The 26,281-nt window shown below is 39.3% G+C and overlaps 1 protein-coding gene across 10 annotated transcripts in view; it reads right to left on the bottom strand.

The window, feature by feature from the left end:
• The window catches only part of ZNF423 (zinc finger protein 423), a 317,131-nt gene that overhangs the window by 193,933 nt on the left and 96,917 nt on the right, over window positions 1-26,281 (bottom strand). For 5 of the 10 annotated variants that reach the window (XM_037877860.2, XM_043526243.1, XM_043526245.1 and 2 more), the window contains 2 exons: window positions 16,017-16,217; window positions 12,189-12,269 (listed from right to left, as the gene is read on the bottom strand). In XM_037877860.2, coding sequence (XP_037733788.1) covers window positions 12,189-12,269; window positions 16,017-16,217 — 282 coding nt within the window. The remainder of the gene's footprint in view (window positions 1-12,188; window positions 12,270-16,016; window positions 16,218-26,281) is intronic. The other 5 variants (XM_043526244.1, XM_043526247.1, XM_043526249.1 and 2 more) reach the window with 1 other exon arrangement.

The following is a 26,281-nucleotide window of genomic DNA, read 5'->3' as shown; positions in this document are numbered from 1 at the left end:
CAAATACTGTGACTGTTGCTGCTTTAGTAAATATAACAGAATGGGTAGGAGAGATTGATTAAAATGAAGGTGTGAGTGAAAACCCTGTCAGTGAATGCTCATGTGGGCATGTGCCCCCCCCCCACCAACCCCCCCCCCCCTTCACCTACTTCCTAAGGTAGAAAGAGACGTGTGTGTGCATAGGACATGTGTTTCAGCCTTGTCCAGCTTTGCAGAGCAGCCCAGGACAGCAGCTGTGACATTCACAGAAATACAAACACACAGGCCCCAACACATCCAAAAAACCAGCCTAACTTCATATATCATCATAAAAGGAAGGGCAAGGGATATGAGTGTCTTCTTTGTCATCTTCCTTCTGGACATTTCTATTAACTCTTTTGTAGCATGGTTTGACTTTGCTTCACAAGTTCTAATTCTGAGGTACACTTGCTAAATACTGGCCCTGTTCCTGAGTAGGAGAGATCTATAGCTGAAGCATGCTCACCTAGTACAGACACAAAACAAAATAGCTTGGTAGTTCTAGCACAAAAGCTCTACTTAGCTTCATAAACTCATCATCAGTGGGCAATGTAGGTAACAGACTGGACACCACAAGCAATATAAATATATAATAGAACTTTTAAATGTGCAAAAAGACTAAAGAAAAAAGATCTTTGACCTTCTTGCTTTCCCTTGAGCTCATGTATATCATTATGGCCAGTAAGACAGCAAATGGAATGACATTGAAACGATAGCTATCCTGTAACAATTTTGGAAGCCAATTTGTACAGTAGTTGAGCAGTTAATAGTGTTAATCAGAATGATAACCTGTTAAAGTCTACACTTATGCAAATAACATTTTGGCAGATCACACATACTTTAACAGCAAAACCGGCCAAGAGAAAATCTAAATGTCTTACAAATTTGCTGCTCTATTTTAATAATCTGTAAAATAATAGCATAAGACTATACCAATGATTGTTGGCATATCTGAATACAAAACATACTTGCATAAAAAAAGTTAGTCAAAAATTAATCTTGGTCATCTCAAACAGATAAATGAACAATTTGTTCAACTCTTAACTTTTACAAAGTAAGGATTAATCTCTACAGCTAAATCCAATCTGTGGCTTTATCTTTTTAACAAGAACTTGGCATTTCTTACAGACCTTCCTAAAACAGGCAACATTTGCAGAACAAGGAAAACAGCAGAAACCTCAAACTGTCCATGTTACTGAAAGTAACATATGTAAAATAAAAACAGAAGACAATCATTTATTGATAAGACAAGGCCCATGCTGGATTAGAAAAAACTGCAGTTTGGGATGAAAAGAATTTAGGATGGTTTTGATTTTGTAAAATCTCAAACGGAAAGCATTTGCTTTACAAAAGAAAGGATCAGACATCCTTTGGATCTAGGCCCCATTTAAGCTGAACCATCAGAATTAGGCGAAAGAAACAGAGGTTTGGGTGAATGGTCATCAATTGTGGTTTAAATGTCTTTCTAGTAAAATAGCAGTAAAAATATCAAGATGTGCTTGTACTCTTAATTTGAACTCTGTTGATGCACAGAATGCCATCATTAAATTTGCCATTAGATCTTCTACTGCATCTTTGAAAAAATAAGGTGTGAATATGTACTCCCAGCCTCAGGCTGCAGTGGAAAAAAAGGATCTTCAAATATTCAAAAGATTCAGACTGGTATAACTCTTTTCATTAAGCAAAATTTTCATTAAGCAATATCAGCCTGTCCCTGAATTTCGCAAATCAATAAAGTTTTATGCACATGGACTTTAAATTCTGTTAACATGTTGGTGTATATATAAACATATACACATCTAGGTAAATTTTTGTTCTTTAGACATTTTTCCTTCAGATACAAATTTATTTTTTTAATGAATATGCAGGTGTCCTGTCCTCATATAAAGCTTTCAGTATAAAATATTGTCATTGACTAATTCCAAGTTTAATAAAAACAAAATATTTTGGATCACAAACACATTTTTTTGTAGTGCTTGTCCCTTCTTCTGATAGCAAATCTTTACCTTCTCATGATTCCCATCCATTAAGAGGGGAAAAGATTTTTTTAAAATATAGAAGTCCGAAGTTTTACAGCAACTCTTTTTCCTGGAGTCAACATAAGCAAGCACTGAAGCCTCTGCAGTGAAAACAGGATTCTCCCCTCCTCCCTCTGCTTTTTCTCCCTACTGAATGCCATGGCCTTCACTCAACGAAAGGAAATGAAAGACACACTGAGACAACAGCATCACGTGGGTGAAGGTCAGATTGCTTTCCAGCTGTGTGATGCAGTTTTACCACCCTCAGGACAAAAGTTAAGCCCTTCCTCTCTCTTTTTTTTTTTAATATTTTTAATTTCATGTCTGTTTTAACAAATCAACTTATTTTTCCCTGAAATTTTGGTTAGGATCCATTCCTCCAAAATCGTCAAATATGCAGGAAAGTGAACTAATTCAAAACATTTGTGGGTGTCTTCCTCAACAGAGTAAAAGCCAAAGTCCAGACACTAATATTTTTATCAACAGCCCTCCACTATTCCCTGCATACGTATACTGGCGCCTTTAAAGGACAGAGGTGTCTACAGTGACATTCCCTGACAGCAAAACACACTTGGATACAGCGGTAGGCTGCTCATCAACTATCCTGGTCACTGGGAGAGGAGCATTTCCTCTCTCAAATGGGGCAAGTTCACAAATCCATTTCCATTTCCCACCCACCCTGTTCTAGAGTGGTCAAGCACGCTGCGAATTGAACCCGCTGCCTGTCACTTTATGATCCAGATATTCACAGCCACTTACTGTGGCAGCAATTGTCAAACCAGTCAGCATTGTTCAGACCCGAACTGCATTTTTCTCAACTGCAGTAGGACTCGCAAACACACCCTCCCAATTTTCTGTGCAGACAGACTGTCTTCATTTTTCTTCTTGGCTGATGCCCCTCCCCACAAAATAATAATGTCATTTTCAATGCAGCCAACTTTATCCAGTTAACGCTATGAAATAACTGTTCAACGCTACATGAATCATTTTATCATCTGTGATTTTTTTCCTGATGCTGGCATTTGTGGAGTTTAAACTATTGGCCAGAAAACTCAAGCAATATTTTTCCTTAAGCTAGTACACAAGTTAAGATATAACTTCTACTAGCTTCCTTCTCCAATCAGGATCAGAATCTTAGTGTGCTAGGTGCTGTTCAAATACCTAGAGCGAAACAATCCCTACCCTGGGGATCTCAGAATCTAACTTGATACAGGACACATGTGTAACAAAAAAAAAAGAAAAGAAAAAGAAAGGGGGGGGGTGGAGTAAAGATAATTGTGATAAGATCAAGTGGGTTAGCTCTGTGCATGGCTTGATGTTTCAGAATCATTCGACAATATGTTTGATTTTTAAAACAAACAAATTAATCAATAATACCAGGTAACTCTAACTCCTCTCAACCCAGCCAAGCCAGCTGACAATCTAGCCACCATTTGTTGGCTGATTCCTTGCAAGCATCTTGAGGAAGGTTTTGAAAGAGGAGATGGTGGTGGATTTGTGGATCAGTTCAAGATTAGGGTTGCCAACCCTCCAGGATTGTCCTAGAGTCTCCAGGAATTAAAGATTAATCTTTAATTAAAGATAATGTCATGTGATGAAACCTCCAGGATTTCATCCAACCAAAGTTGGCAACTCTATCTCAAGATTCATAGAAGGTGCTCCAGTCACACAGAGCATCGTGGAAGAAAGCTCAGAGACAAACATGGAAGAAGACAACGAATGGGTATTCAAGGCCTTCATCACTGGCAGAGTGAAAAGGAAAGAGGCAACACAATAAGAGACAAGAGCAGATGTATAGAGTAGGGAGGGAGAGAGCTTTGAGGAGCCTTGAAAGCCAAAAAGCTTGCATGTAATTAGGTAGTCAGAATGATGGGCAAGGAAGACAAGATAGGGAAAGCAATTGTGTTTCATGTGGATTGGACAGGAGGCATGTGATAACAGGGTGGCCAGAGGAGAGGAAGGTACAGTAAGCAAGAACTGAAGTAATGACGGCCTTGAGAAAAGTAAAGCAAGGAGGTGGACATCAAAGAGAGAGAGCCCCTTGCTGGAATTACAAAGACAATAAGAGGGAGCAGGTGGACCAGCCAAAGACAGCACTCAAGGAATGCACTGAGAGAGCCAGGGAACTCAGTATTACAAAAGCCAAGGTCAGACAAGATGTTGACAAAGAGATAAGTTTGAGGATCATCATAAATGAATATTAGGAAAAAAAGTGAGGAAGGCACTTCATAAACTACTTTTTATCTCATATTAACATACCAGAGCAACAAGATAAAGGGTTTTGTTGTTGTTTTAATGCATGCAGATATGACATTGATTGGTACAATTCAAATTTCCAAATAAATTCCTTTCAATTGCAATAAATCACCTGTATTCAAGTCAATGAAATGTGGATGCCTAACTCCTTTAGAAAATCCATCTGCTAAAAGAGTGGTCCTTCTAAAAGGAATGATGGTCCAGTGTTTAGGACCATGCTCCTAGACGAGGACATCAAGACCAGGGATCAAATCCCTGCTCCACCAAAGACTTCCTGTGTGACCCTGGACAACTCATTAACTGTGTGCCTCAGTTTCCTCTCTATAAAATGGGTATAATAGTACTTCCCTACCTTACAGGAGTGTAGTCAGGATAAATACACTGAAGATTGTGAGGTGCTCAAATTCTACAGGGGGCCATACAAGTGTCTAGAATAGACTGAAAATGCCAACCTGCATTTTTTCATTAACTACAGCAAAAGAAAGTATGTAGTAATAAACTAGTAATCTCCATAACCCTGTCTGTCTTGCAATTGTCTTTTATTATTACTGTTAATTTCATAAGTATATTGTTGCTTCCACTTAAGAGGTTCTCAACCACAGTGACTTTAAAAACAAGAGAGACTCAGTACAGTCATTGCTAGGAAAAGGAATGACTCCTGAGAATGCACTGTCATGCTATACAAGAGAGCTGAAATGGGATCTGAAAACAAGATTGGATGGTTAAGCAGAAAGTGGAAATGAGGTCTAGAGCCTTTCACCACCAGATTACCAGTTCAAATCCAGCCCAAATTGCCTGAATGTTGTTACTATAAAATAGATGAGTTTGATGGTCTCAGACTAGTCCCAATGGACATAAGTTCATACTTAGAACAAGGTACAACTACACTAACTGGTACCCTAGTTGGCAGAAGCCAGATGTGGCTCCCCTCCACAGGCAGTCCCTTCAGGTGAGGGATTGAGGCACAGTGATCAGCCACACCATCAAGGGCTCGTTCACCTGCACATCTACCAATGTGATATATGCCATCATGTGTTAGCAATGCCCCTCTGCCATGCACATTGGCCAAACGGGACAGTCTCTTCGCAAAAGAATAAATGGACACAAATCTAACATCAAGAATTATAACATTCAAAAACCAGTAGGAGAACACTTCAATCTCCCTGGTCAATCAATAGCAGACTTAAAAGTGGCAATTCTTCAACAAAAAAAACTTCAAAAACAGACTCCACGAGAAACTGCAGAACTGGAATTAATTTGCAAACGGACACCATCAAATTAGGCCTGAATAAAGACTGGGAGTCGATGGGTCACTGAAAAAACTAATTTCCCCCTGCTGATACTCACATCTTCTTGTCAACTGTTTGAAATGGACTACCTTGATTATATTGGCCTCATTAGCACTACAAAAGTGATTTCCACCCCTTCTTGTGAACTGTCTAGAATAGCCCACTTCCACCTTAATTGAATTGGCTTGTTAGCACCAACCCCCAACTTGGTAAGGCAACTCCCATCTTTTCATATGCTGTGTATTTATACCTCCCTTCTGTATATTCCACTCCATGCATCTGATGGAGTGGGTTTTAGCCCACGACAGCTTATGCCCAAATAAATTTGTTAGTCTCTAAGGTGCCACAAGGACTCCTCATTGTTTTTGCTGACACAGACTCACACGGCTACCCCTCTGAAATCAGTGATGGGAGAGTTTGTACTATTGCAACCTATGCTGAAATGATTCTCTCAGTAGGGAGAAGAATCCAGTCTTCGGGGGTGTCAATCCAGCACCTCCCACCAATATTAGATTCACATAAAAAGAGTTTTTAAAAAGTAAAAAAATTCCTGGTTGTAAAAGAAGGTGGTTCAATGGAAGTAAAAGACGAGAAAAAGGTAAAAAAGTAATAAAAATGGTAATAAGAAAAGGGCTTGTCTACACTACTCCAGTTTGGACAATGGGGCATGAACAGCAGTGTGCACTGAAGTGCTGCACTGTAACTCCCCCGTGTGGATGCTGTGGGCACAGATTAAAAGGTTCCTAGTTTGCATTAATGTAATCCTATTTAAAGAGGATTATATTTATGCAAACTAGGAACCTTTTAATCTGTGCCCACAGTGACCACACGGGAGAGTAGCAGTGCAGCATTTTGGTGCACACTGCTATTCATGCCTCCATAGAGCAGAGCAATGTAGACAAGCCCAGAGACAGTTAGGGAACACGAAAAGAAATGAAAGGCACAGAGAAGACTGAGGAGGTATTTGTTATGGGGCACACATAGGAAATGAAACTGCAGAGCCCAAGTCTTCCTCAGTCTTCTCCAGCTGGGCTGCTTCATTCCATTCCCACTGACTTTGAAATACTTCTGCCTCTTATACACCCCATCAAAAAGACAGGAGGCAGCAGAGGTTTCCTCAAAGCAGGGTGCAGTGAAGAGCAGGCTGTCAGCTGGCAAAAAAAAAACGTATCAGCCAGCCCCTAAAGGCTAGCATCAAGGGCAGGCTGAGCTCTGAGTTCCTTAAACTCAGAAGTCACTAAAGAGGATGCCCTAGCTAACCACCTGAAAGCTGGGCATCTGAAGAAGACCAAGCCAGGCTGGCTAGTTTCCCTTAAGCCAGCCGGCACTGGGGGGAAGCTGCATTCTGGCTTCCCCATGCCTTGAGCACAGTGAACAACATGCCAGCTGTGTCTGTAGACAAGCCAAGTTTAATGAGGCTACAACAAAAGCATTCACGTGTCTACTACCGAGTATCTATGCTTTTTGCTACAGTTAGTCAAAAAACAGGAGACAAATTTTTGAAAACATTCATACATTTCCTCCCCCATTTTTTACTGCAATTTCTATGTTGAAAAATTTTCTGACCATTTCTACTTTTTAAACTCAAAGACATGAACCTGAGAGAGGCTTTTTTCCCTCAGCATTTTTGATGAAAAAACTGTGCTCAGTGATGAATGCGTGAAATACACTACTCGTTGCTTTTCTTCTTCGTAAATACTGAAGACTTTATTGTGACTCCTGCTGTGAAGACAGAGAGAACCTTTCTGTGTCCACCCCCCGCCCCCACAGTGCTCCCACTTAGAGGAAGGTATAATCCATCTCCCACTAGTGGGGAGATGGCCATAGCCCTGCCACTTCCCCCATGCTAGGACAGACATGCTAGGGTTTACTGCTGGTCTGGTATAAAGAGGATATATTTTATCTGCTCGCTGTTTTACAGACAATGTCAATTGGCAGTAACCCATAACAGTTCTCTATTTATAACATGTCTCAAGTCTCCTTCTCTTTTTTGCTGGGAACAGGGGGAGAACTGTAAAGAAGGATTGCGACAAGACAACCCTCAGATCAGATCTGCTTGAACTCAGCCAATCTGGTTTCTGCACAGAAACTGCACTAACTGCACTGATTAGTGATTTCCTGGTGATGGGTGCAGATCAAGTGGCCATGCGGATTTCTTTAGCTCTGTCAGGTACCTTCAATACCATATATTACGAGCTATTGTTTACACGTCCGCAGTCCCTAGCAGGAATAGATGGAGTTGCTCCAATTCTTTCTTTCTGAGAGTAAAAGTAGTAGAGGGCAGCTGCTCAGAGCTGTCTCACATGGTTCAGTCTAGCCGTTCACATTGTCAGAAGAGTATATGAGGCCGTTAGGAGATGGGATAAGATGCCTTCAGAATGCTGAAGACAAGCAGATCTATATCTCAATTTCATTGCTCTGCTCTGGTTGAGACAGGGGGTTGGATATGGGCAATCTACCTGAAGCTGAATCCAGACAAGACTGAGGGACAGTCAGGAGGTTGGAGAAAGAAATTAGAAAAAAATATTGAACACTCTATTCGCTCCCTTGGTTGGGAGGGTACACCTGCCATTCTTTACTCACGTTTGCATTTTGAAGATTGTGTAAGACCACAACAGATTTAGATTATCAGGGAGCAGTTATGGCCAAAACTGGTTTCTCCCATCTGCACTTGACAAGAAAGGCACAGCCTTTACTTTGGGATGTGAACCCTGCTATAGTAATCCAGCTTTTGTCAATTTGAAATTAGGCAACTGCCATGTGCACTCCATGGAGCTAAGAGAACAGAGTTTAGGATCACTTTAAAACATAAGTTAGCGCAGAAAATAGCTTCTGTTGGTTAAAATGGCTTCCACTGGAAGCATGGTTGTCTGTACACAGTCCTGACTGACTTATTTTCTGACTTGAGCTTTAAAGTATCAGTTGTTACCAGTGAATGGTTTGGACCCTGTCTACCTGAAAGACATCCACTACTCTCTGCAAGAGATATTCTGACACAGCTGCAATCAGTGATTCTGGAACTCACTCCCTCTCTCTTATTCCCAAATATTTATTATTCATTCAAGTGTATAAAACAACCAAAACTAATCACTTGATGATTACCTGTTCTGTTCATTCCCTCTGGGGCACTTGGCATTGGCAAATGTCAGCAGACAGGATACTGGGCTAGATGGACCTTTGATCTGACCTAGTATGGCCGTTCTTATGTTATATTCTAATGTGCCCCCAACTCAGGCTTAGGTAGGGTGACCAAATATCCCGATATTATTGGAACTGTCCGGATCTTAGGGGCTTTGTCTTATATATGCAACTATTACTGGCCTGTCCCCTGGGGAAAAAAAATTGTCCCGATTTTTCACATTTACTATCTGGTCACCGTGGTCTTAGGGCACCATCCCCTCCCATAATGTCATTAACAATCAACAAAGCAGGTAACAGACTATATAAAAATAAAAATTCCCCAGCCAGGGTTAAATCTTTAAACGTCTCCCATGGGGGGTTGGGGGGGGGGGGGGGGAATCTCACAAAAGGCCTCTCATAGCATTAAACAACCGCCCCTCCAGCCCTTCCCAAGGTGCTCTGGAGAAAAGCTGGGCCCAGCAGTATGTTCACAAAGTAAACAGATCAGGGCTCTAGCCGAGCTCGGTGGGGAAGTGATTTCCAGAGCCAATGGGCCTTCACAAAGAACACCGTGCCAGTAGTTCCCTTTCATTAATATTGAGAAAGCTCCGGTTCAAGTGATTCTGCTGATCGCAACGGCAGAAGCACGACCTGAGGACAGAGGTGGTCTTTTGGGTAGCCTGGTATCAAACCATTGAGAGCTTTGAAGATCAAACCCAATACCCATCTACAAACTCACAGGCAACCAGTGCAGTCCCCGGAACACCAGAGGTATGTGCTCTCTGAGTGAAACCTTGTTTAATAGGTGCATTCTGCACCCATCTTCATTCTGGTTGATTGCTTTGTATTTGTGGGTTGAGGTCATTGGTGCGGATGGGTTGGTTGTGATATTTTATCTATATCCTTTTAAATGTATGCACCACTGCCTAGAGTTATGGACAGGCAATTTTTTTAAAACAGATAAATAAATCAGTATTAAAAAATAAATAATTCCTTATTGAAGTTCCACACAATCAAGCTAACACATCCTACCATTATTTCTAGCTCAAATGACTGGCCCTCATTGGGCCCTTTGATGAAAAAACAAGGTAAAAGGACTTTGCTTGTGTGAAAATGAGCTACAGCACATTCAAGTGTGGTGAAGACATTATCATCCCAAAGAAGAGTTTGAGAAGCCAGGCCATCACCAGTTATTTCTGGCTCTTCGCGGGTTGACGGGAGTAGTAGACGTGGCTCATTATTCCCACTCCTTATATGGAACCATGCAGGCCACACAACTCTTTATTTGTGAGAACAATACCACCATTCTTCCTCCTGCCCCAGCATGTTCACCTGGAGAGACCCACCACAGAGATCCCATCTGCAATGCACTGTGTGGTGGGCATGAAACGCTCTTGTATGGGCTCTCCCCTGCTTTGCTGCCCGCACACCTGTGCGGCAGGAGGCATTATTTCTGCTGCCTTTGACCCTTTATGCCTGAGTAAGCGGTCCTAGAATTTGATGCTTCACGGTGAACAATCCTAATTTTAGATTCAAATGTATCCCCCTCCCACCTTGGTACGGTCAATTGGCAGCACTGCTACAGACCCAGAAAACCAATATTACAGAAAATGCCAAAGAAACAATTTCTACATCATTTTAGCATTTAGCATTTTAGCATCCTCCACTACTCCCTTTCCTATGCAACAGCCCGCAGTTTGAGTCTACATCCCAGACCTGGACCCAGGCAGACTCTATGGTAATGCCACCTACCTTCAACTGCAGAAAGGTTCTCGGGACTGCTGGAAAGCAACACTGTCAGGAATCATGACATTTTGCAAAGCTTTTATAAACATTCCTAATTCATTAAATACTACACCAGGACAACCTTCGGATTGAGAGATTCCCATATGGGCACATACATATACTCTGAAACACGCCCCCCGCCCCCCATTTCCCATCCTTAAACAGAACCACACCACATGTCCCTCTGGCACACTGAACGAGTGAAAATCTTACAAGTTCTAGTTTGCATATACTTAAGCAGCAGCTCAAGAAATATATTTCACAGAAAGCTCAACTAAACTGCTGATACTTCAAAGGTTAGCATATGCGTTATTTATCATCAGATTTGTAACTGAGTTTTTGCTCAGTTCCAGCTGCAGATTCAGACATTGCAATACATTTTATGTAATGTAGTAAAGAATATTAAAGAGATGGTTACATTTCACTGTGGATTTAAACAGGAAGCTGGAGAGGGCTGGTACCACATTGGCAGAGTAACCTACTGATGTGCTTTTTATAGGAGTCCTGAAAAGAACTTCTTCAAAGTCTGAATGAAAACCAGCCCCATACACTTAAATAATATCTGTGTAACAGGAATCCGCTATGCTAGACCCTCAGACATTCCAGCCAGAACTCAGCCTAAGAATATCTTGGCACTTCAAGTGAGAAGTGGAGCCCCCTCAACACTGACTTCTCAGAATCTCACAGGATGGGGCTCCTTTCATCCCTGCAGTGGCAGTGTGAAAAGTCAATCAGACTGTATTTTGTATTCATTCCAGTGACTGCATATACAGAATACAGGGCCAAAATCAAAATGCCTAGTCATCAAGGACAGCAGAGGCTGCCCCAGCACGTTATTATCTTCCCTGTACATCTCATCTGGAGGTGTTATTACCTGCAACACAAAAAGTTTGTGCTAACAGCCCTTCAAGCAACATGATGATAAACATTTAACTGTCCCAGTGCCCACTTTCACATCCTTATGCTGAGAAATGAGCACTCTAAGGGAAGACGTTTGTTTCTACACTGTTTGGCAATGTTACCAGGGCTTTTCTGGTGCCAATTTTAATATGCTCCTGTGGAAAGCAGGAAAAATGACTTTCAGCACCACACACATACACAAAGGAAATCTATTACCTTTTACTTTAAAACACTAGCCAGGTTAACAGAAAGCGACTGGGTTCTGGGAAAGGAAAGAGCACTCAGACTGAATCACAACATAGTAATTAGGGCCAGTAGGTCATTAAAGCCACAGCTGTATAAACTAGGGCTGTAATTAACTTTCTATACTGCTTTTACACAACAGCATTTCAGTTTCTTCTGTGGGGGGGAGGGGGGAATCAGTAATATTAAAAAAGAAAAGAAAAATAAACCCTGAAATGCCAATCAAGTGCAGCAAACTACTGTATATTTTGCAGGGGGGAGGGAAGCATGTAAGAAGTGTGTTTTTGTAAGTGTGAAATACAAAGTACTACATAAGAATTATATTCATGAGATGTAGTCTGAAGGTTTGCAAGCTGCCATATAGTGGCTGTTGGGTGAGCTTCCTGTATATACAGTTGCAAGTCAATTACTGTTCTCTGTAGGTGAATACAAGAAAATGAAAAATTATACACTAGCATGAAACAGTTACAATACCTCATTTAAAATGTAAGCCTAGTGAACAAGTTACAGGGCATTAAAAGGAGCAACGGCAAGACTTTAATTATAAACTAGTTCCTACCGTACAGTAGTTTAGAAAAATCAGCCACTTCCAAGCTGGCAATTTCCATATATAGCTCTGCTGCTGTTTGAAACAGACAACCTGTAAAGTTATCAACAACAGAAGAGGACCTCATGAAATGCTCAAGGACCCCAATGTAACCTACTACTGTCCAGTTCATTGATGTGCTAATGTGCTAAAAAAACACTCCATATTCAGTTGAGAAACTGAAAAGAGAGAGAGTAATTTACAAATAGACACTGACCATGGGGGAGGGCAGCGCGGGAGGGGAACATGGGTGAAGGAGGCAAAAATACAGGGAAGCTGGAGCTGTATTTTTAGGCTGAGAAAAGTGCTAAAATCCTGAAGGGAAAATCATGCATGCGGATAAACAACAACAGAATCACGCATAGCAAAGCTTGGGGCTTCTCAGCCACTCTTCATCAGATAAGAAATAACAGCATCAGCCAAAAACACAAATACACTGCTGAATAGTTGCTTGAAGCATGCGGCTTTTGCTGCTGGCCAGAGGGGACATGATGATTTGTAAATCCAGGTTTGAATTATATTATTGTCAACAATCCAAAGTATAACAGCCATGGTCAAAAAATATTTGTTTTCAAAAAAAGGAGTGGCAAGTCTGTCATGGGTGCCAATTCTCGGTTCTCTCTAAGTAAGAGGAAGGGGAGGTAATTTCAAAAACTCAAGACATCTAATGTATATGCCCAGCAGTCTCATTCATTTTGGAAGGCATTTTTAGAACTACCTTCTAATTGGCTTAAGGATCATTTCCAAGGTCTGACTTCTTAATTGGTTTTTTGGAGGGAGGAAAAGAAGAAACATGATGCCACCTCTCTGGAAGTTGCCCCCACTTAAACCCATTTCAGAATCCCAATAGAAACTTCGAATCTATAACCTACAATCTCAGACATCAGGCAAGAGTAATAGACATAAAAGGCACCTAATTCTGTCAGAAAGAGAACATCTACTTGTCACTGACATCAAAAAGAAAACCACACATTTATGTTACAAGAGATGTCTACATTTCAATGATGCTTTGTCCTGAAAGAAACAAGCTTGAAGTATATGAAAAGGCAAAGGGGGAAAATGGCTGTTTGCTACTTCCTTCCATGTCAGAGAAGGTGCTTTCAAAGTGTATTATAACTTTAGTGTACTGTAATGAATTTCTAAGGGATTCCAATGAAATAGATGGATTTTCCTATTCTTTGGAGTGATCTTGTCTAATCTTGCAATACTCCTGAGTTGCAAGGTCTTCCTAACTTCAGTATCCCATAGGAAGTCATTAGTTATGTTCTATTACCACCTTTGTAGTATTATCAGCACAAATATTGCCTGTATTGATCTGGACCCACATATACTATTGAAAACATTGCTTCAAATTAAGATATGAAATCCTTACTTGCCAAGAGATAGACACTACCTTACAATCTTGTATGTCAGGCACTACAAATAAAAGAAGTGGAGTATATGAAAGAACACTATCATGTAGCTTATTTTATAGGGTAATATTTTTAACACGTCTTATTTTCTAATGCTGAAAGATTTTTACCCTGATCTTTTTCTGTTGAACTTAGCATAGATTTGTTTTCCCTGTGCTTTAAATGAAACATTTTTACTTTTGTCAAACAACTTAGGACACGTCTACACTTGAAATTTGGTTCTGATTAAGACAGAATACAAATTTAAAGTGTGATAGCTATTCCTGAAGATTAGCATAACTTCCAGAATAAGAGCGTCCACTCATGGAGTTAATCAAGAACAGTTAATCAGGAACAATTCCATGTGTCCTTATACGATGCCTTTTGATGCCAAAATGTCTTCCCTTTTGTACCAGCGTCATGGACGAAGACAGCACAGTCATGAATAGTATTAACTGCAATTCAAAAATCAGGAGTTGGAGCCTGATATACAGTGTCATGGTAGGTCCCACAAAAATACAGAATTTATTTTTATTCTCACTAATGTAATTGTAAATTTTTGAATAAATTAAAATTGGGCCCTGAAAATACTGACACTAAACAACGTCATTTTCTTTTTATATATTTTGGCACACCTTTTTAAGCCTATTTTTATGAACAAAGGAATATGCTCCCCTTCAAGTGGCTGCTTTTGCACTTAGACACTGGGTGACTGCCTGCTCTAACAGAACTTTACACATGCACAGCATCTTTAAACATTTGCCTGTCTTCATGTTGAGTGTACAAAGGGCTGTACCAGCTGTGCGCCTCTGCCTTCCTTTTTGGAAGTTGTGGCCTTCGACAATGTTTATGTAGTTTTTGGCTACTCCTTCAGGCAGTCAGGTATGAACAAACAATGTCATCCACAGACTATCAATGCTTCAGTGCATGTTAAAGAATCTCTGCATCACTACTACCATGGCTATCAGCCTGTGGGTAGTAACCTTGAGGTAGATCGTCTGAAGGTTTTGATGGGGCCTCAGGTTTGCTCCCTCGCCCCTGCCCAATACTTGCAGAACAAGAACTGCGCCGATTCTAGGAGGCATATTCAGGAGGCAGGGCAGGAAGCAGAGGAACCAGTACTTGACATATTTAAGATTGCAATCCCTGTCCACCTGCAGCACAGAAGAGAACTTACCATCCCTCCCAGCAGGCAGAAATGGGTAAAAGAGGGAACTCACGTCTCCAACCAGCCATAAGAGGGCAAGGAAGAGAGCTACAGGCCTGGGTTCAAGACAGCCCAACCATGTGCCCCATGAAGTGTCAAAGGAACAAAGGGCAGACTAAACCAGCATATCTGGAAAGCTGCAGGTATCTCAACCTATCTGATACATTTCCTGTAGCATAATTTTTAGTTGTGCCCAGTTAGGGGGCAGGAGGGAGGAGAAGACACGAAACAAACTATTTATCAGACAAATGAAGGAGGCCAGGGGAGGAAGATGCACTTGAGAGGAAGATGACTGAAGGTCTGAGGATCGATCTGAAGGAGAGAGGAAGCTTCCTTCTGTGGCTGAAGACCTAGCCAGTCTCCACACAGAAGAACTGGCACAAAAGATCTTGGATGTGACTTGTGGGAAAAAGTGATGGCTGAATATTGCATTCTGGGAAGGATAAGGATGGAGACCTCTAGTCTCATGAACATGCTCTGTCTCGCTCGCCTAATATCTTTTTTTTACATCTTTGGTTAGACCTGCAAAGATATTTACCGTAGGCAGTAAATCAGTTTAACATGATCTGTAGAATACCTGCTGGTTTCCCTGTCATAGAAAGTGCCATGTAAGAGCAATATATGTTGCAATTGTTCACATCAATGCTCTGAGCTCATTCTCTCTTTTCAGAAAATAAAATCAAGATCAGTTTGTGATGACACCCATCACCATCTCCTTAAACTTCAAAAGGAAATGCAGTAATGACCCATTAAGCGGTAGTATGACCCTTGTTTAGTGTGGGATTACAAATCTCATCCTAAAACTTAATCTCAGAAATTGTCACGTCCACTTAATGGGTTCAGAGGACTTTAGTGTCTCTCTTCCCTAGAATTTTGCACACTTAAATCATTTAACTTTGAACTAACCAACCTTCCTCCATTTGAAGGGGAAAAAAAAACAGTCTAAAACTTTTGGAGCTAATAAAAAAACGACAACATTTTTATCTAGCATAATTACTGACAAATTCCAATTGGAAAGCTGTTGCTTTTATTTTAATTTTATTAAAGAAGTGAACAAAGGCTACCCAAGGCACCACAATAAAATTACATTAACTGTAAAATTACATTATTAATTCTTTAATCTCACTTGAGGCCTCAAGCTGTTGCTATGTCCAATTACCCAGCTAACCACCTGTCAGAATTGTAAAGCTAGTTTAACATTACCTCCAGGACAGTGGTGTGCCCTATGTTCAGTCAGGTCTGCCAGTGAATCGAAGTCCTGCTGACAGTTATCGCAGGTGTAAATTGACTCATCCTCCATGTCTTCATCTTCCTCATTTCTCTCTTCCTGACTCGTCACGCTGTTCCTCTCTTCCAGGGCCCGGCTGTCTTTCACCTCATTCTCCAGCTCTCCTCCTAGGCCTCCTGCCAACAGGAAGAATATACTCCACTGTAAGTTTTAGGGGTCTGAGGAAAAAAATTTAAAGAAATGGTCTTGCATCTATTAGATATTTAATTACCCTAGCTCTCACTTCACATTATTCCTGACACCTCTCATTATATTAATGTTTTTTTGTATCATGCAGTTTAACAACTTTCAATTGTATTCTTTAATATTTGGTGTGAATCCTCCAAAGATACTTTCTTCTAATCTTCTTTAGTGTGTGTATGGTAGGAACCTCTAGGTCTCCATCATACCAATCTGTTAGCATTTCATTATTTGAAGCAGATTCACAGCACGTTACAAACTGGCAAGGTTAATTATTGTTAATAATAATTAACAATTATTATTGTTAAGAAAAGTTAAGTGCTGGATTTTAATTCTTTATTTCCCGTGGCTCCCCGCCCCAAAAAAACCCCAATCTTCAAGCATCACCAAGAAAAAATTATCTGTTTTAAGGCCCCCATATCTCTTTAACTTCTGGTATGTGAGTAGTTCCACTAGACCTGAGCTAACCTAAGTCAATTTGCTAGGCAGACATGCTTTGAATTCCAGTTGTCGGGTTAACATTATAGTATTTGATATTCAGATTTCTTAGATATTCTTTATTTTAAACTACAAAAAGAAGAGGAGGACTTGTGGCACCTTAGAGACTAACAAATTAAGTCCTCCTTTTCTTTTTGCGGATACAGACTAACACAGCTGCTACTCTGAAACCTTTATTTTAAACTGTGATCCAAATTTAGGAAAATGGAAATTTAAAGGGAAAGGAATAAACTGCAAGTTTAAAACAGAGATATAATTAAGGACCTGCTTCTCTTTTCACTTACACCAACATAAGTCAGGATTAAATCCATTGCCCTCAATGGAAATAACCCAGTGTAAAACTGGTCTAATGGAGGTAAGAATCAGGCTCTCTACCTACATAGTGTATGCAGTATGCAAAGAGCATATTCAAATCATGCTATTAGACTGGTTTGCCTATTTTGCCTCCTTCCATTCATCTTAAACTCTGTTTTAATAAAGTGTGTGGACTGTAAAGAATCATCATAAAACTGAACCTGAAGCACAAACTGCAATAAAAAATTGAATTCACAGAATCTTCTGTTAGAAGTTCCAAGTTGTTCATTGTCTGAATTTATACGATGGAAGCTAGTTTGTTAAACAGGACTGAGGGTATCTCTTCTTGATCCAAATTTTTAATGAGATATTATAAAGTCATTGGGTTGTTTGTTTGTTTTTTAAATTATGAAGGAAACACCAGTGATTATACAGATCAATCATTTCTCATATGGGATTAGATCCAAAGAGATTAATGCCAACAAATACTGAAAAAATGAAACTAAACTGAGAAATACAATTTATTCAAGATGAAAGCTAGGAACTATAAGCACTTCAATTCATATATATAAAGTTAGTAGGGTTCTATTACTGCCATCCATTGAAAACACACATTTTCAAACATCTGCACTGAACACAATAGCGTAAATCAACAGGTGTAAACTGTTCTGCAGTTTTCCACAGAGCACTCATAGCATGACATACCCTTCAGACTGCAATGGAAATATTAAAAATCAATGCTTTTGCTTGTGGTGTATGTAGCATCTCTCAACAATTAAATGATCTACACATTTTCAGGTTCTTTTACTGTCAGTTTATACAGATATTTTCAATAGAAAATATTCATTAAAAGCTACCTATTATATTCATCTAAAGAAAGGAGATCTACCACTAGTACAGTGGCAATGAATTTAAGGGTTTGGTAACAAGAAAAATTATTCAGTAAGCTCTCTATGTTGTAAGTCATTGTTTGGACTATGTTTATTCAGTTTATACTGTTCTCTGAATCTCATGATTTTCAGCCTCTTCCTTTAGTAACAATGTATTGTAGGAAAAAAAAACATAATTCTGGTTCTCTCTGAACTGGTACCTACCCAAATAATAAGTTACATTTAAGGCTATGATAGCTTTGCTTTACTTAACACATAATTTAATGTATATTTTCAAATTATCGTTTTCGTTTTGTCATATTTACTTAACACATCTTTTTACAATCTCTCATCCCAGACTTGAATCACAAACATTACAGCTCATTCAATCTCTCTAAAGCCTGTATGTCTTGTAGAGTTGATAGTTAATAAATCAGAATGTCAACTCTCCTAGTTTTATAAGACAGAAACCTATAAAAATAGTCCAAGTATATAAATCCAATTTAAAGAACTGACACATAATTCTGTTCTGACTGCTAATGGCAAACTTAGAGAAAGGCTTTCTAAAACTGGCCTTTCCAATGCCAAAAAAATAAAAAGGGCTCGGGCAGATTAGTGGAGGTTCCAGGGACCTATACAACACAGCAGAATAGAAATGTTTCCTTTTGACGATCAGCTGATCTGGTGAACATACTGCCACAAATTCATCCTTAGTATGACTCCAATAATTACATGACTGCACCAGGGATGAATTTGCTCATCTGTATCCAACAACAACAAATAATTTAGCATACTGCTTTCGGAAAAATAATTTGTATTGAGGTAAGACAACAGATTTACATCTGCAATGCAACAATTTATAAAAAATCTTTTTATTTCCTATTAAAACAGGAGATTTGCTTCACCAAAAGCAACCTTCCAAAGTTTCATTACTCGACATATGTATGTGTAACAGCACAGAAACGAATCTTGTATAAAATGAGTTATTTAGCAGAGGAAAAATTGCTCTAAATTGAGATTCTGTACTCAAAGAATTGTACTTGTGCATGATTCTCTCCATCTTATTGTCAATCTCCTTTGAATGTTATCTTTATTAGACTCTTCTTCTTGATTCTTGCTTTATAAAGCAGGATCTACAGCAAGCACGATGGATAAGAAAAGCATGTTGTCTATTTTTTGAGTTAATTTCATTTACATTGAATATGAATATCAGCACGGAGGACCTCACTATCACTGACAGCTTACTTTTTTTCTTTTAAAGTAAATTTAGTGCCTGTGAAAGGTGCTGGGCTGACAGACTTTGAGGCTTTTCTTTGGAAAGAGGTCTTCAGTGAGCGGCAAAGCAAGGTAAGCCAAATACAGCGGTAGCACACGTTGCCTTATCAATGTGTCACAACCAAGAACTAAAGAACATACATATTAGGAGTGTGATAGTTACTCCTGCCTATTAAGTCTTTGTGCCTCTGCAGAAATTGCCAACAAGGCTGTCATTGGTGATGCTTTAGGTTGCTGTGTATTTGGGATTTGGCCACATAACAGTAGGAAAATGGACTGAGAGCATCAACTCATTTCATAAAAGTAAGCAGTCATCAAATGTGGTTTTTTGGTCACTAACCAATGTGGGCTGATCCAAATAGGTAAGCTAATAATTAAAAGCTTTGCATCCTCCTCCATGTAGCCATACTGTTAACTCATTCTTTAAGAATGAGTTTTCTAAAGACTTTGGCTGAGTTTCTTATGAGTTTATAGTATAACATGCCTAATCTCAAGGATTGCTACATGGATCCTAATGGAACGAATTTCAGAAGAGAGACACCACATGTTCCATTTTGACTATTAAAACTAAGAAAAGTTGCCAAACAAAAACAAAACAAAAAAAACTTACAAAAAAGATTGTAAGTCACCATAAGTAAAAATTATGCCAACCTAATGGTTACCATCTGTGACCCAGAACTGGGAGCAGGCTCTAATTCTTACTCATCAAGCTGGTAGTGCTAAGGAGGCATTGTCTTCAAAGGGATCAAATCTGCACAACACTAACGTGTCTCTTCAAGGCTAGAAATATACAATAGAAAAGGCTATTTGTACAACGCTTTTGTAGAGCCTGGGTAACACCTGCACTTGGGAATGGAACATACCAGGAAAAAAGAGGGGGTGGAAACCTAAAAGAGTCTCACAAATGGCCATAGAGACCATTCTGCTTACCTGTGAGAAGGCTCAGTTCCCCAGTAGATACGGAGGAGACAGCATGAACTAGTGATTTGATCAGCAGGCATCAGAAGACCTACCCTGCCACTGATTCTCTGTCTGCCTTAGGCCTGTCATTTAACCTCCCCATGCCTGTTTTTCAATCTATAACATGAAGATAAGCACTTATCCACCTTTCTAAAGGTGCTTTGAGATCAGTGAATAAAACATGCTATCAATTGCAAATTTTATTGTTTGCCTGAGTAGTAAATATTTACGATGCCCTTAGAGCTAGGATTGCTTAATCTGATTAGCATAAATAATAGTTTCTTATTGTACATACTGCAAAAAAAAAAAATCACACTTACTGACATATCCAGGAATTCCCACAAGGTACATATTATTGAGAGGGTAGCATATTAACACTGACATACTGTTACCAAGCAACACCAGGACAAATCTGTATGTAGCACAGAGGTTATGTGGAAAAGTCAACACAAGAAAACTGCTGGCACTGGTTTGTTTAAATAAATGACTGCTAATTAATTCTAATAAAAAAATCTTTGTGTTTCACAGATGTGCATGATCTGTACAGCTGGCATACTTGAGCTGCAAGTATATAGGCTATTCAAAAAACTCACAACCACTCATACTCAACAGTGTCTCAAACAAGACACTGAACAGACTATTGAACGTCCAAAGGATAGCAACCATTTCTAATTGTTGCTTTCAATGTATTTAATCACTTGGCTGCGTAACTGAAGTGGAGGCTTCAATTTGAATGATCAGCCTTGAAAATATAACTTACGATGCCTAAAGTTACAGAAAACAGCCAGTTTGTATTGCATCAGGTTTAAAATGTTTGCTGTGCATCAACACACAAATATTTTACCCTACTATCTTAATGACAGTCGGGACAATAGTGTTAATAAAATGTTATTTTATTTGCCACTACGGTTAGTGTTTTCAGTGAGTCTTAATCATTTTTCTTTGTAAGTGATGGGTTTATTTTCTAGAAATAAGGTAGTTCTTCAAAAATAGAAAAGGCCAAAATAGATCAGTGTTACTAAGTGGCATGCTGACCTAAGAAATACACCAAGGAGAGGAATTCATTAAATTTGGCTTATTTGGAAGTTAGAATCAATGGCCTGCTAAACCCAGGGTTGTGAGCTCAATCCTTGAGGGGGCCATTTGGGATCTGGCGCAAAAATTGGGGATTGGTCCTGCTTTGAGCAGGGGGTTGGACTAGATGACCTCCTGAGGTCCCTTCCAACCCTGATATTTTATTCTAGTCCATATAATTAATATAGTGGTGTATAGCATGTGAACTGTTCATGAATTTCTCTATTACGGAAATCATACAATTTTTTAAAACTGACACTTTTAAAATAAATTACTCACACAGGGTGAAATCTTGCCCCCATTGAAATCAATGGCCAAACTCTGATTTGACTTCAATGGGGCCAGGATTTCACCCATTATATTTTGTATGTTAAAAGATCACCTTTTTCTTCTGTGTTTGTACAGAGCCTAGCATAATAGGGTCCCGATCCTTGAGTAGGGATCTTAGGCACTATGGTAATACAAATAATAATAAATAAAAATAAAATTTAGCAGCATCAACTGGCAGCATACAATTAGAGACACAAAATGTTGGGTCTAAATCCCAAGAGGTTATGACCACCTGCAATTCCCATTGATTTGCAGTTGGGAGATGCAAGTGCACATTGCCTCTCAGGATTTGGTCTATAGAAATTAGCGACGGAAAGAACCTTTTAGGCAATTTCAGAATTGCAAAAAGACAGGGGCAAGTAAAACATGGCTCTTTTTCCTATCATCATGGCAAAAGGCAAGCAAGTTCATTTTGTGCTTGTTCTGATATATTTTCAGTACAATTTTGCAAGGCAAGTGCAGGATTATTCCCTGTAGCAGGGATTCTCAATCGTTTTTTTCTGAGCCCTCTCCCCCCACCCCCCCATATGCTATAAAAACTCCACGGCCCACCTGTGCCACAACAACTAGTTTTCTGCATATAAAAGCCAGGGCTGGCATTAGGGGGTAGCAAGCAAGGCAATTGCGTGAGGCCACATGGTACAGGGGGCCCCACAAAACTAAGTTGTTCAGGCTCCGCCTTCAGCCCTAGGTGGCAGGGCTCAGGGCCCTGGTCTTCAGCCCCATGCGGTGCAGCTCCAGCTTTCTACCCTGGGCTCCAGCAAGTCTAATTCTGGCCCTGCTTGGCGGCCTCCCTGGTTGAGAACCACTGCCCTATAGCATATTATCTAGTACTAAGTCCAATCTAGTTATAAATTCCTCAAGTTGTGGGGCTTCTATCAAAAGTATGTCTCATTATAGTTGATACTACATTCACCTTCTAACTGTGCAACAGTTCTTTTGTAAGTAGTTTAACCAGACACAGGTAGAACAGTAATTCATAAAGGAAATGCTTACACTTGACAAGTTATAACAGCTATACATGTAAACATATGCATACCACGGAAGTCACATTGGTCACTTTTGAAAACGTAAAGAAAAACAAAAAAAAGGCCAAGACACTGACATCTCTAGCTCACCAACACCTTAGCAGAGCAGTCGCACTGTGATAAAACAGTCATCACCCTCTTAAGCCAACCCGCAGAGGGACACAGCTTCCTCCTGGACTTGTCAGAAGAGAGGACCAGAGTCACGTGCACTGAATGGTGGACATGCCCCTTATGAAGGAGAATCTTAGTATCTTGGGGCTCCCAACAGCAGACGAGGAAGATCCGGTCCTGCAGAATTTCTTTGTAAAAGAGTTCCAAAACTCCCCCACCATCCCAATATATGCAGTAGTACTTTAGGACGCACCTTCAAAACCCACCATAAGGTGACTACCCAGAGGGCACATTCACAGCAACATATTCATACCCATTTGATAAAGACAGTATCTTAGTAGCAGCAAAAAAAAAAAAAGGGGGGGGGGGCAAAATATGGCCTTACAGAGGTTTAAAATATTTCCTGAATGTTTGTCCAGAGATGCAAACCAGGTGGTTGGAGCAAAAGTCACAGATGAAAAGGTTTATAGCCTAAGGGATGGAAGCTTTGGTGTTATAACCAGCCAAACTGATGGAGCTAAATTAATCCCTGATGTAACTCCACTGACTTCAGTGGTATTACACCAGAAACAAATCTGTCCCATGTTTTACCAACAAGGCATAACGTTCCTGTGTTGTGATTTCATGTCGGCCAGTGAACTCCTAAATGCGGGAAGAAACTTCATGTACAATTAAAAAGTGTGGACAAAAGAAAAACTAAGGGTAAAAAGCCTAATCTAAAATGTTATTAATAAGTGTTTTTCTACTGTTAAATGTCAGTTCAGTGTCTGTGTTTGAATTAACTGTATTAAGTTTGTTAACATTTAAAAGCGGTCTCTGATATTATGAGATAACAGAGATGCCCAAATTTATCGGCAGGTTATAGTCCAAGAACAATAAATTTGGGCAAAAATTTATTAATATTGTCCAGTTAGAAAGAGCAAACAAATCTGAGGGTAAAGAGTGTAGGCAGAGAAGTTTCTCATTTGCTGTATATTCCCAGTGAAGCATGTTTTTGAAGCTTAAGATCTTCTTTAAAAATCCTTTTAAAATATTTAAATCTTTATCATGTGCATGCTTGTGTTGTACCTTACAATTGTATGTATACACAGCACAAAAGCAGCAGTGAATGTAATTGTTAGTAGTTCTACTTTGCTATATACAAAATAAAACTATTTCAAACACACAAAAAGAAGCCAATGTGTTGGTTCACAAGACCAAGTTATGTCAAAAAATAAAAGTTCAATCTGAGCGCTAGGTTGAGGCAAAGGCACTCTGTTGATCTCTAGTACATGCTAAGGGGATCAAAAGCAAGCACGTTTAAAACTCTAAAGTGCACAGCAGCCTAAGTCTTTCACACTCAGTGTCAATACACCATAAAAAAAAGAAAGAAACAGGAAAATGGTTGAAAAAACAAATGAAGACCATAGAAAGGACAGCACATGCAATACTGCGGTAAATTGCAGGTATCGTCAAATTGTATGGGACCTGTATACGAAAGACGTCGAAGCAACTGAAATTCAGGTTGCTATGCAATCCACTCACTGCTCAAACAAACACTTCTTACAGACTTAGAATTCTGTGCATCAGTTCCTCTCCTCTCCCAACAAGAGGAAAAAACAATCGTAATACAAAAAAAATTATTTGATCCAGCATGTAGTTAATGGTGTTGGCCTCCTAAGACGTAAAACTTAATAAAATTGATCTCACTGCAGTGCTGTAATGAAGAACAGTAGGATAAGGCTACCCTTGAACCATGAAAATTGTATATTGTTACCTCCTTGTGACCTCCTAGGGCTATGGCCATTCCAACTTCTCCAAGCTGTCATTTGTTTGATTCTGACAACAGACTGTACAGGCAAGCAAGAATGGTGCTATGTAAGTTTTTTTTGGAAGGGCAGGGATGAGGACAGGCTGCTTAGTGCTAGATAACTCTTTCAAACAACAATAAATTGAATTAGTAATGCAGAATTCCACACACTAACCCAACTTAAAACTACTATATGAAGTGAGTTAGGAATAAAATATTAATATGTGTAGTACTCAAAAGTCAGTGTCTTTCAGGTGATGTGTATTGTATCAATGCTACAGCATTTCACAACATAATAGTAATCACCACAATATGGGTTCTGAATTAACATTTTAAATATATAAACTTTTCCTGGTGTTTTTCTTTAACTTCGTAGTGGGGGAAGAAATGCACATTGGGTTCACGGGTAAAGAGTAATCACCACTTGTGTGTTTAGTGGAAAAGAATGTGTTTTAAAAGGACTAATTGAGCATTAAATTATGAAGAGGAAGGTGGCTGTTTATGTCTCATGCTCTACAATCTGACAACTAAACAATTTCTACCACTGTACTTTTTGCAAAATTCTTAAATATGAGGTCTCCCTGCTCTTTGTGATAACCTAAATGTAACAATATTTTGAGGGCACGACCTTAAACTTAACTATCTTATTTATAAAATATCTAATTAATAACTTGCAGTATTAAGAAAAAGCCTGCAAAATGGCTATTTTTAGGCAAACGGCAAAGTGGAGGTTCTCCAAAACACAAAGTATGTTTGGTGGGATTTTTTTTCACCACCAGTACTCAGCTAGTTCTACACTAAATATTTGTTTTTCCTATGTATGCTCGTCTTCTGTTGTACAAAATAAAGAAAAGAAACTTTGGTTTCATTTTTGCCTTAACTCACTTTGATTTGAGATTTGATTTGAGAAATTCTAACTGCTATTTCCAAAAGATAATTCCTGTTTGAACTAGAGCATATTTTGGGTAAGTTCTATGGCCTGTGTTACACAGAAAGTCACACTAGGTGATCATCACAGTGGTTACTCCTAGCTGTAGAGTACTGTATATAAATCTCTGGACAGGAGTTACTTGATATATAGAATATAATGTAACAGAAAAACTTAAAACACTGAAAATACACAAAAGTAATGTTTGAAAGTCTTAGATGACCTTTCTGTTTCCTAGGGAGTTCTGAGTTGTCTGTATATTTCAACAGTACACCTCTTGGGACAAGTACAATGGGTGAAATTCCCACTGACTTCACTCAACATCTTCATATATTTGCAAGCACGGTCAGTGTTTAAGTACCAGAATTTGCATTTGTGAATACTTCTTTGGACCTTAGCTCATTTTTGGGTTTACTGATTTTGGTACATGTACATACAGATACTAGGTCTGAGCTAAAGCCCTCTGGAGTCAATGGGATTCTTTCCACTGACTTCAGTGAGTTTAGAATTAGGTCCTATGGGCAAACACACACACAAAATAACTTCCTGGAACTTTGGCTTTCTTGGATTTCAGGCCATCCACGATATTCTTTAGTCAAGATGTAGTAGAAACTTTTTATTAAATGATGCTAATTTTTTATTGTTCAAACTGTCATTTCATTTTCCATTATAGCAGAAATCTCCTATAGGAGCACTCAGATTAAGTTTCTTTATTCTGTCTCAAGTAATGTGTCACATTTAATCAGTTTTTAGTTTCATTATCGCTTAAAAATTAGAAACCAGTTTCTTTGCATCTTTATTGCATTTTTTTACTTTACTTACTGATAGGTTATTAAACTTGGAT

Source organism: Chelonia mydas, chromosome 12 (assembly GCF_015237465.2).
Source record: "Chelonia mydas isolate rCheMyd1 chromosome 12, rCheMyd1.pri.v2, whole genome shotgun sequence".
Lineage (NCBI taxonomy): Eukaryota > Metazoa > Chordata > Testudines > Cheloniidae > Chelonia > Chelonia mydas.
Note: the sequence above shows the minus strand (reverse complement) of the source record. Positions and strands in the feature narration are given on the sequence as shown.